Here is an 18,323-nt window from a genome sequence, read left to right on the forward strand (position 1 = left end):
TCATTCTTCCCATCTTACCAATAAGAAAACAAACAAGAAAGGTTAAGTAATTTGCCCTGAGTTACAGAGGTTCTCTGATGCCAGAGCCTAAGTTCTTTATCATGTATCTCATTTAATCCTCAGAAAAATCCTATTAGGTAAATACAAGCACATTTCGTTTTATTGTGTTGCACTTTATCGCGCTTTGCAGATACTGCACTTTTTGCAAATTGAAGATTCGTGACAATCTCGTGTCCAGGAAGTCTATCAGCACCATTTTCCCAACATGTGCTCACTTTGTGTCTCTGTATCACATTTTAGTAATTCATGCAATATCTCAACCTTCTTCATTATTATCTGTTATGGTGATCTGTGATTAGTGATCTTTGATGTTTTTATCGTTTTAGGGCGCCATCCACCATACCCAAATAAAACAGCAAACTTAATCAATAAATGTTCTGACCCCTCCACCGACCAGCCATTCCCCATCTCTCTCCCTTGCCTCAGGCATCCCTATTCTGAGATACAATATTGAAATAAGGCCAATTAATAACCCTACAACGGCTTCTAGTTCAAGTAAAAGAAAGAGTTGCAAGTCTCTCACTTTTAATCAAAAGCTAGACATGATTAAGCTTAGTGAGGAAGGCATATCAAAAGTTCAGATAGGTGAAAAGCCGGGCCTCTTGCATCAAAGTTCCTGAAGAAAATTTAAAGTGCTACTCCAGTGAACACACGAATGATGAGAAAGTGAAACAGCCTTAATGATGTTTCAAAAACAGGTAAAAACACAAAATGTAAGATACTGGTTACATTTGGGAAAGAAGGATAACACAGTAGAGAAGATGCTTCTTGAACTATTAAGATATTTCAGTTGTTTGTGCTTGTAATATTTCAGTAGTCTGAAAGTTTCAGTGGTCTGAACAGAAGATCAAAGCAGCTTCATCATTACCTTAAGCCAAAGCCTAATCCAGAGTAAAGCCTTAACTCTCTTCAATTCTATGAAGGCTGAGAGAGGTGAGAAAGCTGCAGAAGAAAAGTCTGAAGCTGGTTCATGAGATTTAAGGAAAGAAGCGATCTCTGTAACATGAAGGTGCAAGTAAAGCAACAAGTGCTGATGTAGAAGCTACAGCAAGTTATCCAGATCTAGCTAAGATCACTGATGAAGGTGGCTACACTAAACAATAGATTTTCATGTAGATGAAACCGTTTTCTATAGGAGGAAGATGCCATCTAGGACTTTCAGACTTAGAAAAGCGAAGTCAGTGTTTGGCTTCAAAGCTTCAACAGACAGACTGACTCCTTCATTAGGGGCTAATGCAACTGGTGACCTCAAGTTGATTTGAAGCCATGCTTACCATTCTGAAAATCCTAGGGCCCTAACTACTAGGCTAAATCTACTCTGTCTGTGCCCTACAAATGAAATAACAAAGCCTAGATGACAGCACATCTGTTTATAGAATGGTTTGCCAAATATTTTATGCCCACTGTTGAGACCTATTGCTCAAAATAATTCCTTTCAAAATATTACTGCTCGTTGACAATGTACTTGTCATCCGAGAGTGTTAAAGAAGACACAAAAGAAACTAAGATTCGCAGGCCTATTAACACAATATCCATTCTGTAAACCATGAATAAAGAAATAATTTTAACTTTCAAGTCTGATTATTTAAGAAATACAATTCATAACGTTACTGCTGTCATAGACAGAGATTCGTCTGATAGATCTGGGCAAAGTAAATTAAAAACCTTCTGGAAAGGATGTACCATTCTAGATGTCATTAAGAACATCTGTGATTCATAAGAGAAGGTCAAAATACCAATATTAACAGGAGTTTGGAATAAATGTATTCTAATCCTAATGGATGACTTTGAGGGGTTCAAGACTTAAATGGTAGAAGTAAACGAAGATGTGGTGGAAAGAGCAAGAAAATGAGAAGTGGATCCTGAAGATGTGACTAAATTGCTCGATCTCATGATAAAACCTGAACAAATTAGGAGTTATTTCTTGGCTAAGCAAAGAAAGTGGTTTCTTGAGATGGAAGCTATACCTAGTGAATATGCTATGAACACTGTTGATATGACAACAAAGGATTTAGAATATTACATAAATTTAGTTGATAAAGCAGCAGCAGGTTTGAGAGAACTGACTTCAATTCTGAAGGAAGTTCTACTGTGGGTAAAATGCTATCACACAGCATCACATGCTTCATGAGAAATCTTTTATGAAAGGAAGAGCCAATTGATACAGCAAACTTCATTGTTGTCTTATGTTAAGAAATTGTGACAGCCACCCCAAACTTCAGCAACCACCACCCTGATCAGTCAGCAGTCATCAACGCTGAAGCAAGACTCTCCACCAGCAAAAAGATTACAATGAAAGCTCAAATAATCACTAGCATTTCCAGCAATAAAGTATTTTTAAATTAAGGCATGTATGTTGTGCTTTTAGACATAATGCTATTGCACACTTCAAATAGAATACAGTATAGAATAAACATAACTTTTATGTGTACTGCAAAACCAAAACTTATGTGTGACACACTTTATTAGTGATATTCCCTTGATTGCAGTAGTCTGGAACCAAACCTACAATATCTCAAAGATATGCCTCTATTATCAGTAGTACTACTACAGTTATTTAGGTTTAGAGAAATGAAGTAGCATGTCTAGACACATCACTAGAAAGTGATGGAACCAGGAATCAAATCATTACTATACTATTAAATGCCATGGCTAACTGATAGTACTGCTCCACAACCAATGATTAACATCAGTATTAGTACAGAATCTTCAGGTTCCCAAAGTTACACTAGCTATCTCTTTTAACACAGACTTTAGCAAGGATATGTTTGTAACAGGTCTGTAATCAAACTATTAAGATCAACAATCCAAAATAAAGGAACACATGAAGATGAGTGCTATTCAAGCCAATAATTTTCAAGGTTAAACTGTAAAATTTTTTGTATATTCTAGTCATTTTTTGTCAACCTATTTACACTGCTACAATTTTGTTCAAAGAGGACATTTCCATTTTCGGGGATTCAAACTTCTAGTTATAAATTTCACTAACAGTTAGAGTTATAATTTTTATGAAATTTTAATCTAGTATAGTTTCCAAGTAACATTCATAAAAAGTGAGTATCAATTTTATTCAAAACCATAACAAATTTGCATTATTAAGTGATCTTTAATTATCAATTACAAAAATATTGTTTCTCAAATTAACAAAATCTAAAAATTGAAAATGTCTGTACCAAATAAACTCAGCACCTAAAGTTTATCCCCTTTGAATTTCTAGGTCCTGAATTTTTTTTTATTATGTGCTTCCATTTTTAACAACTTGGAATAAATCAAATATAGGATAACTGCTTAAGAGCAAATATAAAATCATGTACAAGTAAAACTATCATCAATATATAATGCGTTAATAACCACCTATGCTTAAACACAACATTGTAGTCAGGCAAATATATTACCAAAATTGAAAATCCAAGGAAAGCATGTCCTTCTAGTCAAATGTTTAAATTCCAAATATAAGAAATCTTACCTCTTTAATATTCAGGGGTCTTCCACTAAGATCATATTTGTTCATAGTTTCTAGGGCTTTCTTTACAAATTCTTCGTCTTTGAATTCAACCACACTTAATAGGGAAAAAAATTACAGGAAATGTTTATGTACTAATTTTTTTCCAATCAAAGTTTAATTTGACTTAAAATACTTAAAGAAAAAAATTCTTACCCACAACCCTATATCCAGGTAGATTTGTTAAAATATGCGAAAGAAAAAAATGTTTTAGATCAGTACATGAAGTTAATAAATTCTAACATTTCAATCATTAAAAGCAATTAATAATATGGTACAATCACTTTTCATCTTTTATGCTTCCAGAACATAACAGGCAAGTGACCATAAAGTTTCTATAAATTTTTAAACGTGTCTATCTATTAAAGATAGTAGAATCTAGCATGTAACAAGCTTGGAGCATATTTTTTACTTTTATGTGACTTTTCTTTAAGTTAAAACTAATGTCACCATACAAATTAAATCAACAGGAAATCAGGGAAATAACTAAAGGCTCCAATATACCTATCCTTATATAGTTACAAATATTTTCAAAAGATGTGTCATCTACAACATATTTTTCAACTCTATTAAAATCAATACAGCAAATAAATATTAATTTTATTTTTAACAAGTTCTCTATTAGATTAAAACTACCTTCACATTTAACAGCACCCAGTTGGAAGTATATAAAAATCATCTATAAACTAATAATAAATTAATTTGGAGAGTTATTTTAAAGAATAATTCCCTGTGATTGCCACTCAAAGTCCCATTTGAATGTGATTACAAGTTTTTATTCATCATGCACCCAACTGGTTTTACTAGCATAAAATTAAACACTGTTAAGAGTTTTCCATTGTATTCTTCAGTATATTGCATTCTTGCTGCTAAAAATCAAAATATACTATCAACCAATTCCTTCTATGTCAATATAATCATAAATGTCATTCATACCAATTGGTCAGAGCACTGCCTCTTATGTAGTCCTGCAGGCTACCAAATTTAGCTTTACAGTAAAGTTTCAAAAATACATTCTGAACTAACACCTTTAAGCTATAGGCTCCTCAAAAAACTCAGGAATATTATCAATTCAGTGACTTTTAAAGTATCCTTGAAGACATCTAAATACAACAAAAAAAAAATCCTATGTTAAAATCTTATTGGCTAAGAAGTATTACCTTAGAGCATTGGAAATGTGAATGCCCTTTTTGAGTATTTTCAAAACCCATCCCTTCCAGGCAGCTAGGTTTGTAAAACTGTCACACTTGCTGGTAAAGAGCCTCAAATCTTGCATAATAAAGTAAAACAAAATGAAACTTAAGTTTCCAAAAACTGGTACAAGTATTATACAAAAAAGTAAACTGCTGAGGAACTTTTAAACCTCAAGCAGATTATTGCCCACAGCACTTACCCTTGATTTTCCTTCCGCATCCTTAAAGAGCTCCACGTATGTAACCTCACCAACTACATAAGACATACAAAAGGAAGATACCAAGAAACAATACATTTAAACACCAATATCTTGCTTTACTGCACACCTGTGCACAACTCTACAGAGAAGCACCTATTATTCACCAACAATCAAAACCAGACCAACATACCTCCTATCAATGGCTATGTAAATTTAACTGATTTTCAGAAATGTACATCATCCACATTCTCTAGAAAAAGCTAACAACCATATTAACCTAATTCATACTACAGATCATATTTTGGCCAGCATGATATAGTTGGTGAACAAATGCACATATACATACAAATGGTCCCTTAGCCTATCATATTAAAAAACTTCAACATTAGCACTTTTCAAATAACTTTGGTCAGCCTACACACAACAGCTGTTTTAAGGTGACTTTCTACCTGAATGTCTTCAATCATGTTTGCCATCAGTAAACTAAATTTACAAATCATGCGTCACAGCAAGCCACACACTTTCTAAATAAAGTCAATGAATAAAACCAATCAAATAGTTGTCACCTTACAACAGATACACCAATGCAATTTTTTAAAAAATTTATTAGAAGAGATCAGCCTCAAAACCAAGTACATAGTTTGCAGGACGGTTGAAACTCAATTTTTCAAGAGATAACAAAACTAACTTTTACAAGATCAAGTATTAAAATTATTTTTCCCCAAAACCAACCATGTATATAAGATGAAGGTTTTCAGATTATTCTGAAAACAAAATTGCAACAGCAGTAATGCAATTTTAATTTAGAACTGCAAAGACAGCATCATGGCAGTCATGACAAGGCAAACAAAATAAATTCCACAGCCAGATTCCAGACTCCACCAAGATAATAACAAAACAGCTTTTGGAAAAAAAATAATCAGACCTTATTATTCATTCTTTAACAAGCTAAATGTATTGCTTAACTAATGCAATAGCTCTTTTAAAATCTATAAAAACTTCAACTAGACAAAGCAATCACTTTAACAAAATTCTTGGTGGCATGCATATGCTGTCTCGATACTATCCCACCAAAATGGCAAAAAGAAAAATATCCATACTACCTTGTAATGAAATTGTGTCAAGTGAAAGAAGAAGAAAAGATTAATTCACATGTCAAGAAATAAAAATCAATTTTTTGAGTCTGTGTGGCTCAGAGGAATAAAAATGTTTGTGTAGTTCCCTCCCCTGTCTATATGAAGATTATCCAACAGTGGGTTATTTCAGAGATAGTTACCTTTCTCTCTCATTAGATCTTTAATAGCTTGCCATTTCATGTCATATGGGATGTTGCTAATGAAAACTCTGTTACGATTTGGACCCTTCTTTTCTCCAGTGCCCGAATTCTTGTCTTTTGAATAAGGATGAAATCTATTGGCCTTCTTACTTCCTGTAGATTTTTCCTTTAAGTCAGATTTCTCTTCTTTCACTGATTCATCATTCTCCCTGTGAATTTTTAAAAAATCAACCAAACAAAAACCCTCAGTTGTACTTCTAAGAATGGAAGTCTATATTAAATAAATATTTCATATTTATCACTTCATAAAACTCTCCACTAAGCTAGACCTCAGCACAGTAGCTGGAGAATCAGCCTGAGAACTTTGTAATTACCCAGTGCTATTTTGAAGCAATAGTTTGACTTCTCATTTAACAGTACTCATTTTTTTCCACATTAAATAGTTGTAAGCATCCAAACAATCGCCTAGTTTTTCCTGTCACGCTACTTATTTAATAAATGCTATTAGACTGGACTAGAGGGGAGAGCAGATAATTTTACCTCTAAGGTATCTAAAACTGTCACCTTTAATGGAGAATTAACTTTCTGGGCATCATTCAAAACTTTTTTTAAAAACTAACTTACACAATGATACTCTGAAAAAGTTCACCTCTTAAAGATTAATAGTTTTTTCCCAGAACTTTATCCTCCCTTAATTAGAAGCATAATTAAAATACAAACTTATGTCTATATATCCACATCTATATACGTATATGCTCAAATTACAGCTCTCAAACTTTTTCTATTCCCAATTTTGATCAACACAGAAAATTTATAAAATATCCTAATAGTTTATGTTACATTTTAACCTATAAACTAGAATAGGTTACTTCATCAAATTATGCAGTTTCATTAATAATATAACCTAGAATGGGTAATGTGGGAGAGAAGCAGTACACAAAAGCAACGTAAGCCAAAAGTTTAATAAACCTGATTTTTAATGAGGCTTTAACTAGAAAAAATTCAATTTATAACACTGCAATCACAATGCAACTCTATGATGTCATATGCCAACCATCCAAAAGATGTAGGCATCCACTTAAACCCTATAGATAAAAATCTGAATTTATATTTTAAAATGCAATTTACTTTTCAAAATGACTCTTTTTTACAAAACATAGATTTTTTTTTTTTTTTTTTTGAGATAGAGTCTCATTCTGTCTCAGGCTGGAGTACAGTGGCGAGATCTAGGCTCACTGCAACCTCTGCCTCCCGGGTTCAAGCAATTCTCCTGCCTCAGCCTCCCAAGTAACTGGGATTACAGATTTGCACCACCACACCCAGCTACTTTTTGTATTTTTAGTAAAGACGGGGTTTCACTTTGTTGGCCAGGCTGGTCTCGAACTCCTGACCTCAGGTGATCCGCTGGCCTCAGCCTCCCAAAGTGCTGGGATTACAGGCGTGAGCCACCACATCCAGTCAATAGGTTTCTTTAAATAAGTAAGTGCTCTAGTCAATTTAAAACTATTTTAATAACAAAACTTCCATTTTAAAGCAATTTTTCACCAACATTACTAATAAAATCACTGGGGATGACACCTAGCAATCTAAATTTTTTTTAAACTTTCTGGATTATTCTGACAACAAACCAAGTTTAATGAGCCAGGCTCTAAATAGTCTTCTAAACCAAGCAATTCTGTTGATCCATACATTGCAATGCTCCACACATACCTCTAACTTTAGCAGTCATTTGTTACATAATATAGTGAACTTCATGAACACTACTCTTCTTTGTAGGTAACATACAGCCACAAATATAGTATGTAAACTCTATGAGAACCAAAACTATCTGCTTTGACATCTATGAGAGCAAAAACTATCTGCTTTGGTATCAGCAGCACCTTGAATAGTGAATGCAAATAACACTGTGCTGTAATTTTTGAATGAATTAATGGTCAGTTAAGAGGGATAACATAAGGAGGAATACCTAATGTAGATGACGGGAGGATGGATGCAGCAAACCACCATGGCATGTGTATACCATGTAACAATCCTGCACAATCTGCACATGTACCCCAGAACTTAAAGTATATTAAAAAAATGAACTCAATGAAAAAAAAAAAAAAGGAATCCATACTGATCTGAGCACAGATGTTGCCAGAAAAACTGCTAGAATAAAGAAAGAGACGTTTGGGTCAAACTTGCTCTGCCATCTTTTTTTAGACCTTGAAAGGGACATCTTCACTATCAAACACATTCCTTCATCAGAAATGGCATGGCCTGGGGGGAGTGTTCTGAACTGTCTAACTCTAGAAAATACCTACCTGTCTGAACAGAGAGCCACTTTTGAAAATGGCAGTAAGCAGCCAAAAGGCACAAAGGCCTTTTCTCTGGTTTCTGGGTACAGCAGATGGAAGAACAAACCTTTCTTTTCAATTTCCCAAAGGGCCTGTTTATATAATAGGCTTACATGAATTCAATGAATGTTTGTAAAGTAACTAAGACTCTATTCAGTAAGCAGATAGCTATATAGTCTCTAGATAAATACCCCTTCCCCTGACTATTTTCTTCCTGGATTAAACCAATTGTGAAAATTACACAAAGTTCTGAAGTACTTACAATGTTCTATGCTTGACTTGGGTGAGGTTACATAGATGTTGTAAATATTTGCTTACAACAATCTGAAAATTCCATTAAAAAACAGTAACTTTATATATAATATCTTCTTTAAAATATTTACTCAAAGATGATCAGAGAAAGCAATTTCTTCATTTTCCCCAATTAGAAGCATCTTAAAAATAATGCTAAACTGTTCATCTATGATGTATGAATTAAAATTTATCTTGTTTCTTCCCAGTGTATAACAAAAAAGAAAAAAATTATAAAAGTCATTATCAGTTTAGAAGCTACAGGGATGATCTAATTATTAAGAAACTGAAAGAACAAAGTGGGAGGCATCACACTACTGGACATCAAACTATACTACAAGGCTACAGTAATCAAAACAGCACGGTACTGGTACCAAAACAGAGATATAGACCAATGGAACAGAACAGAGGCCTCGGAGGCAACACAACATATCTACAACCATCTGATCTTTGACAAACCTGACAAAAATAAGCAATGGGGAAAGGATTCCCTGTTTAATAAATGGTGTTGGGAAAACTGGATAGCCATATGCAGAAAGCAGAAACTGGACCCCTTCCTGACACCTTATACTAAAATTAACTCCAGAGGGATTAAAGACTTAAACATAAGACCTAACACCATAAAAACCATAGAAGAAAATCTAGGCAAAACCATTCAGGACATAGACGTAGGCAAGGACTTCATGACCCAAACACCAAAAGCATTGGCAACAAAAGCCAAAATAGACAAATGGGACCTAATTAAACTCCACAGCTTCTGCACGGCAAAAGAAACAGTCACTAGAGTGAATCGGCAACCAACAGAATGGGAAACAATTTTTGCAGCTTGCCCATCTGACAAAGGGCTGATATCCATAATTAACAAAGAACTAAAACAGTTTTACAAGAAAAAAACAAACAAGCCCATTCAAAAGTGGGTGAAGGATATGAACAGATATTTTACAAAAGAAGACATACACGAGGCCAACAAACATATGAAAAAATGCTCATCATCACTGGTCATTAGAGAAATGCAAATCAAAACTACATTGAGATACCATCTCACGCCAGTTAGAACGGCGATCATTAAAAAATCTGGAGACAACAGATGCTGGAGAGGATGTGGAGAAATAGGAACACTTTCACACTGTTGGTGGGAGTGCAAATTAGCGCAACCATTGTAGAAGACAGTGTGGCGATTCCTCAAGGACCTAGAAATAGAAATTCCATTTGACCCAGCAATCCCATTACTGGGTATATATCCAAAGGATTATAAATCGTTCTACTATAAGGACACATGCACACAAATGTTCATTGCAGCACAGTTTACAATAGCAAAGACCTGGAACCAACCCAAATGCCCATCGATGATAGACTGGACAGGGAAAATGTGGCACATATACACCATGGAACATTATGCAGCCATCAAAAACGATGAGTTCGCGTCCTTTGTAGGGACGTGGATGAACCCAGAAACCATCATTCTCAGTGAACTGACACAAGAACACAAAATCAAACACCGCATGTTCTCACTCATAGATGGATGTTGAACAATGAGAACACATGGACACAGGGAGGGGAGCACTACACACTGGGGTCTGTTGGGGGGAAATAGGGGAGGAACAGCAGGGGGTGGGGAGTTGGGGGAGAGATGGCATGGGGAGAAATGCCAGATACAGATGATGGGGAGGAAAGCAGCAAAGCACACTGCCACGTATGCACCTATGCAACAATCTTGCATGTTCTTCACATGTACCTCAAAACCTAAAATGCAATAAAAAAAAAGAAACTGAGCAATAATTATTTAATTTCTGAACTATTTCTAAGTCATAAATACTTTGGAAGAGAAAGTAAAAATACATGTGAAAACTCTTAAGGAAATGATGCAACAAAATTCCCAAATTTTGGTAGTACATTCAGAATTCCATAAACTAAATTCCCAAATTATTCATTTAGAAAACCACTTTCACAATGTACCTAAAAACTCTAGAATAGCCAGAAAAATGTTATCTACTCTTAAAATCAAACTATGCCTATCTAAATTATAACATAAATTTCTGAAAAAAATCAACATCCAACATCAAAAGAAGAAATTCAGTTTTAATGTGTGATTTTAAAAGTACAATGGTGTAATCTGAGATCCAATATTAATCCCAGTTCCAGAGGAAAACTACCAGAGGGCAGTTCAGAGCAATAAATGCCTACATTAAGAAACAAAAGACCTCCAAGCCAAGTGCGGTGGATCACACCTGTAATCCCAGCACTATGGGAGGCCAAGGCAGGTGGATCACTTGAGGTTAGGGGTATGAGACCAGCCTGGCCAACATGGTGAAACCCTGTCTCTACTAAAAATACAAAAATTAGCCAGGCGTAGTGAAGCATGCCTGTAATCCCAGCTACACAGGAGGCTGAGGCAAAGGAATCACTTGAATCTGGGAGGCAAAAGGTACAGTGAGCCAAGATCACACTATTGTACTTTTTTTTTTTAAACAGAGCAAGACTTTGTCTCGAAAATAAAAAAAGAAGATCTCCAACAACCTAACCTTATACTTCAGGGAACCAGAAAAAATAACTAAGTCCAAAGTTAGTAGAAAAAAGAAAATAACAAAAATCAGGGCAAAAATAAATGAAATATACTAGAAAAACCATAGAAAAGATCAATAAAACTAAGAGTTGGTTTTTGAAAAGATAAGCAAAACTGACAAAAGATTAAGCTAGACTATGAGGGAAAAAGAACAATCAAATCAAAGAAGAAAAAATATATAAAGAAATCAAAGAGGAGACATTATAACAGATACCACAGAAATACAGAGGATCATAAGAAATTACTATCACCAATTATGCACCAACAAATTGTTATATGTAGAAGAAATTAATAAATTCCTGGAAACATACAACTCACCAAGACCAAATCATGAAAAATTAGAAAATCTGAACAGTCCAATAACAAAGGAGATGGAGACAGTAATCAAAAATCTCCCAACAAAGAAAAGCCCAGGAGCTGATAGCTCCACTGGTAAATTCTACCAAACATTTAAGAACTAATACCAATGCTGCTCAAACTCTTCCAAAAAAAACTGAACATGAGGAAACTCTTTCAAATTATTTTATAAGGCCAAGATTACCCTCATAACAATGCCAGACAAGGATCCTACAAGAAAAGAAAATTACAGGCAATAGCCCTGATGAACACAGATGAAAAATTCTCAACAAAATACTAGCAAGCTAAATAGCACATTAGAAGGATCACACACCATAATCAAGTGGTATCTATCCCAGGGATACAAGGATGACATACATAGATCAATAAATGTTATATACCACATTAACAGAATGAAGGATTTTTAAAAATCAAATGATCAGCTCAATAGATCCAGAAAAAGCTTTTGACAAAATTCAGCAGCCTTTCAAGATAAAAACTCTCAACAAATTTAGTACAGAAGGAATGTTCCTCAACACAATAAAGGTCATATATGACAAGCCCATAGCTAATGTCATACTCAACAGTGAAAAGTTGAAGGCTTTACCTCTAAGAGCAGGAAAAAGAGAAGATGTTCATGCTTACCACTTCTATTCAACATTGTACTAAAGGTCACAGTCAGAGCAATTAGGCAAATAAAAGACAACCAAATTGGAGAGAAAGAAGTAAAATTATCTCTGTTTGCAGAAGATGTGATCTTACACAGAAAATTATTCAGAGAAAATTTTAAAGACACCACAAAAAAAACTATTAGAATAAATTCAGTAAAGTTATAAGATACAAAGTCAACATTCAAAAATCCATTGCATATCTACACACTAATAATGAACTATCTAAAAAAAACAAAGAACACAATTTCATTTAAAAATAGCATCAAAAAGAATAAAATACCTAGAAATAAATTTAACCAAGGAAGCTAAAGAGCTATACACTGAAAACCTATGAAACCATGATGAAAGAAACTGAAAATAATACAAATGAAAGATATTCCATGTTCACAGATCAGAGGAATTAATATTCTCAAAATGTCCTTTCTACTCAAAATGACCTGGTGATCTCTATCAAAATTCAGGATCACTATCAAAATTCTAACGGCATTTTTCACAGGAATGGAAAAATTCCTGAAGTCCGTATGAACTATAAAAGATCTCAAACAGCTAAAGCAATCTTGAACAAGAAGATAAAGCTAAAAGCATCACACTACCTGATTCAAGTTACATTACAAATCTACAGTAATCAAAATAATATGGTACTGGCACAAAAACAGACACTCAGACCAATGGAACAGAACAGAACACTCAAAAATACATCCCCAAGTATATGGTAAACTGATCTTTGACAAAGGCACCAAAAATATACAATGGAGAAAGGACAGTCTCTTCAAAAAATTGTATTGGTAAAACTAGATATCCACATAAACCAAAAAACACATGTAGTTACATGGTTTTAGGTGTTCTGTTTTAAATTTTTAATCCATTTTCTCCTAGAAGAAAACACAAGAAAAAAGCTCCTTGACCCTGGTCTTGGCAAAGATTTTTTTTTTATGTGACACCAAAAGTACAGACAACACAAAAATAAACAACTGGGACTATATCAAAGTAAAAAGTTATTGCACAGCAAAGGAAACAATCAACAAAATAAAAAGGCAACCTAAGCAATGAGAGAAAACATTTGCAAACCATATATCTGATAAAGGATTAATATTAAAAATGTATAAGGCACTCATACAACTCAATAGCAACCCAAATGAAAAAATGAGAAAAGGACCCAAATAGATATTTTTCCAAAGACATACCAATTGCCAAAAGGTATATGAAAAGGTGCTCAATATCACTAATCATCAGGGAAATACAACTCAAAACCACAATGCAATATCACTTCATACCTGTTAGGATGACTATTATCAAAAAGTCAAAAGATAACAAGTGTTGCTGAGGATGTGGAGAAAGAACCCTTAGATACTGCTGTGGGAATATACATTGGTACAGACATCATGAAAAACAACATCAAGGGTCCCCCAAAAATTAAAAACAGAACTACCATATGATTTATCAATGCCACATCTGGGCATACATCCAAGGAAAATAAAATCACTATCTCAAAGAGATATCTGCACTCCCATGTTCACTGCATCATTCACAATAGCCAAGACATGGAAACAAACTAAGTGCCCATTGACAGATAAATGGTTAAAGAAAACATGATATATATTATCTGTTGTATACAACACATCCACACTGGAATATTATTATTTAGCCTTACAAAAAGAACAAAATTTTGCCATTTGCAACAACAGAGATAAACCTAAAGGACATTATGCTAAGTGAAAAAAGCCAGATGCAGAAAGACAAATACTGCATGATCTCACTTATACACAGACTCTAAAAATGCCAAACTTGGAAGCAAAGAGTAGAAGGGTGTTTACCAGAGGTGAAGGGCAGCAGGGGATGGAGAGATATCCTAAGGACACAAACTTTCAGTTATAAGATGAGTAAGTTCTGTAGATCTAAGGTACAGTATAGTGACTATAGTTAACATAATGTATTTACTGTATACTTGAAATTTGCTTAGAGAGTAGATCTTAAGTATTTGCAACACCAAAAATATGGTAATTATGTGGGGTGATGAGTATGTTATTTAGCTTGATTGTGGTAATCATTTCACAATTTATTTGTATACCAAAACATCACATTGTACACTTTAAAATATAAAATTTTCATCAATTTACCTTAATAAAGCTGGGGGGTAAAAATTAAGCCCAGTTCTAGTCTTTGTTCCTAATATGATAAATATCACTCAGTTAAAGAACACATTACCTTGCTCCAATGCTTAATATTTTATAGTACCCTAATATAACTCAATCTCTATACACTCAAAAGTTTTAATTAATTACACATGATTAACGAAGTTATAAAAACACTGCTCTCTTCCCTCCTATTCATTTTGAAGAAAAGGACAGCTAGTATACTACTTGGCATTAAAAAAGAAGACTACAGCTAGGAAAACAGATCTTTTCTAAAGGTTTGAATAAGCAAACTAAATTCTCTGTATATGAGTTTCACAAGCAAAAGTTCACTTCTGCAATTCTTCAACAAACATTTACTAGGCCTTAAGAACACAAAGAAGAATAAGACATAGTGGTCTCCCACCCTCAGTAACTATGGATTAACATTAGCAAATGTTATTTCAATCCTGATGACAAGCAGTACTCTGTTCGATTCCAAGCAATATATGATTTAGGGCAATATTATGGTAATTTTCATAATCAACAATGAATTATTTTTATTAAAAGCATATAGTAATCAACCCAAGGTTTATGTATTGGGGTTATCCACTCCTACTAGTTCACGAAGTCAAAAAAAAAAAAAGATCTAGGTCCCTAGTTACTCAGTTTGAATGACCCATGCTGGACCATCATATATGTTCTTATGGAATAGACAGTACAAGAAATCCCTGAGAGTAAACCGGACTCAAGTCAATTTCTACAAAAAAAGAAAAGGGAAAGAGGTGAATTATAAGCAATATGGAAATAATCTGTATTTACCAGTAATATTTGTTCATTTCCTCACCTTATATTTTTCTCTTCCAAAATTAGAAAAGGATTCTTTCTCTACCTTTCTCCTCTCTTTTTTTCAGTCTTGCTAAACCACGATGAAACTTTAGAAGGGATTGGAGAATCTGATGGAGGTTTAGATACCAAACTTTCCCTATGTTAACACTAATCATACCCAAGTTTAGGAGGGCTTCTCTCTGTAATTCAAGGCTGCACTTTTTGTTCAGGAGAAAAGGTGGCATGTATGCTCGTGTTTAAATATGAACTAATAGCACATATTTTTAAGTTTATCATTCCACCGTTTTTCATTTCTATTTTTAATGCCATATCCCCGAAAGCCCACATTTTTGACAAGCATGGTAGAAAGCGCTTCATTCACTTTCTGGTTCCTTAAGTACTGAAGGGCACCACTTTTCATTCAGGAACAAACTCCACTAAGTTCCAATCTCTTATACCTGCACCTCTATTCTAAAAGCTGCTGCTGATCATATTCAAACTCATTTGAGAGCAAGAGTGTCACAGAGCTGGGGAGAGCTACCCCATCTTATCTGCCACCAACTTTTACACAGACTGGTCCAGGTTTTACAATACTGTTTCAAACATTTTTATGCAAAGGTCAAAAAAACTTTTTTCCCTTGCCTATTTTACTGTGAGCCTACGTCTACTGCTTTCTGCTCTGAGGCATAACAGAAGGAAAAGGATGTTTTCACTAAATTATTAACATACTTTCAACTTCAGGTTTAAGGAGGCAGGCATATGAAAGTAAGCACTTAACTTCATCTCCTCCCACAGGACAAGAACAAAGGGGAGCATAACATTTCCCTAGAGCTAGAAATTATTATGGATTGGGGTCAACTAAATTCCTTATAGGCCCTGATGACAGCTGCAACCTTAAAGTTTTCCTTCATTTAGGAAAAAAAAAAATCTTAATCATCTATTATACCAAAATTAAGATAATCACACACTGAGTTTTAAAAAAAAAATACTCTGCACAGCTGACGCACATTATCCAGTGGGAAGGGAAGCCATGCGCATCACACATTTCCCTTTTTAAAGTACGTCTAGCCAATTCCAGAGTAACACAATAGATACAGTCTAACAGCACATTATTAAACTTCCTCTCGGTATAAACCAGTTTAAAAATGAACATACACTTTAGAAAGTAACAAAACACTAAACTTGTGAATCTCAGGAAGAAGCCAGGGATATTCCTTTTAAATACGTTCTCGGTGGTTAAGAGGAAATGTCCGATGATGTCATCCCTAGATACTCTCTAGTGATGAACACTAACTACTGGCCCTTATAGGGGGACCATTTTCTTGCAAACCGTGGCGGTCGCCGAGCCTTGCTCAAAGGTTCTTTAAAGTCAGGGAAGAGGGGGTGTCCGCTGTCCCGGGCTAGAAACCAGGGAGGCGCGCCGGTCCCCGGGTCCCCAGCCCAGGCTCCCGGGGCCGCAGGCGGCCAGGCCCAGGGCGGGCGGGGAAGGGCCTGGGAGCGGCCCAGCTGCACCTGCTCTTCGTGCAGCCGATGGCCCGGGGGCAGGCCGGGGCCGTGGGGGCGGTTGTCCCCCATCAAGGCTCAGCCCCGCCTCTGACCCCCGGGTTGACTCCCCGCTCCCCATCTCGCCCCGGTCCCCGGAGGAAAAGACAATACATTTTAACGCCATTGGAGCTGCTGCTGTGCTGCGGCTGCTGCTTCTCCGCCTCCGGGGGGTGCGGCTCTCGCCGCGGCTCGCCCGGTGGCTCCGGGGGCTGCAGGTGCGGGCTGTCGCCGCCAGTGGCCCCAGGCACCTCGGCCTTGTCGGCGTCCGCCATCCCACTGCCGCTGCCTCCGCCTCGGCCGCCTGCGCTGAGGGGCTCCGAGCGCGACAATGGCGGCTGCCGGGGAAGCGGTAACGGATCCCGATTTGAAAAGGCCCCGAGCGCTCAGTAGCCCGGATCTCGCGAGAACCGGTCGAGACTGGGCGACTGGGAGATGCTGTGTGCCGGGTGCGGGGGGTGGGAGTGCGGGGGGAGGGGAGCAATGGGGACGGGGGTCAGGGCCGCCGTTGCTGCAGTCAGCCCTGCACCTGCCTGGGGAGGGCTGGACCAGTCCTGAAGCCCCCGGTGGTGGTTCCATGTCTGCCCACCAGCCCGCCTGTCGCTTGGCACCAGTGGAGTCTTCGCTTGCAAAGCGGGATTAGACACCAAGCTCTAAAATCCAGACTCTTCAGTTCATTCCTGGTAGGGACAGTTAAAGAAGAACACACCACTTTGCATCTTTAAGACTTCTTGCAAGTCCTCAGACTTCCTTTAGAAATCTTTTGAATGAAGCGAGTAAGTCTCTTGCCACTTCAATGCCTAGGCACCCTGCAGATATTCCATAAATAGTTATTGATGACTGATTGCAATTCACCAAAATGAATGCCTTTGAATTTCTTTGAAGATTATTTGTTCTCAGGGGTGAGGATTTCCTAGGAACTCAGCTATCAGCTTAGTAAAAGTAGACTGCAGTTTTTCTCTGGACATCTATCAATGGGGGAATCTATAATTATAAAACATCGTCTACTAGATTGGCTAATAATGGACATTTGAGGTTTTGATTATGTGTTTATTATATACTCATGGAAATTCTATGTGAGGTAGTTATAGGCTCTCAAATTTAATTGTCATACAGAGCTTTAAAATATAGTCGTAGATTTTTCCCCAAGTGTGAAAAGGAAACCTGTTAAATTTAATCAACTCCTAACTCTTGAGTACTATAATATTTCACGTTGACATAACCGTTTTCAGCTGAAAAGTTTAAATGCCTTCTCAAATGTTTCTTTTCATAAAGAAGCAAACATGTCCAGTTTACTCACTTTGCAGAGTATCATACACATAGTTAGAAAGTAATACTCAAATAATATATCATTTCATCTTCAGCTTTTCGATATGTAGGTTCCTGCCCTCTACCAAGAAATGCCATAAAACAT

At 36.1% G+C, this 18,323-nt stretch overlaps 1 protein-coding gene across 2 annotated transcripts in view; it reads right to left on the reverse strand.

Annotated features, from left to right (window-relative positions):
• MYEF2 (myelin expression factor 2) overlaps positions 1-17,184 on the reverse strand; it is a 40,991-nt gene extending 23,807 nt beyond the window's left edge. For both annotated transcript variants that reach the window (XM_012442336.2, XM_012442333.3), the window contains exons 1-5: positions 17,024-17,184; positions 6,232-6,440; positions 4,956-5,008; positions 3,719-3,726; positions 3,527-3,620 (exon numbers count right to left, since the gene is read on the reverse strand). In XM_012442336.2, the coding sequence (XP_012297759.1) occupies positions 3,527-3,620; positions 3,719-3,726; positions 4,956-5,008; positions 6,232-6,440; positions 17,024-17,184 (525 nt within the window). The remainder of the gene's footprint in view (positions 1-3,526; positions 3,621-3,718; positions 3,727-4,955; positions 5,009-6,231; positions 6,441-17,023) is intronic.
• Between the last annotated feature and the right edge of the window lie 1,139 nt (positions 17,185-18,323).

The sequence above is a fragment of the Aotus nancymaae genome, unplaced genomic scaffold, assembly GCF_030222135.1.
Source record: "Aotus nancymaae isolate 86718 unplaced genomic scaffold, 86718_ANA_hifiasm-v0.15.2.pri h1tg000062l, whole genome shotgun sequence".
NCBI classification, from domain to species: Eukaryota; Metazoa; Chordata; class Mammalia; order Primates; family Aotidae; genus Aotus; species Aotus nancymaae.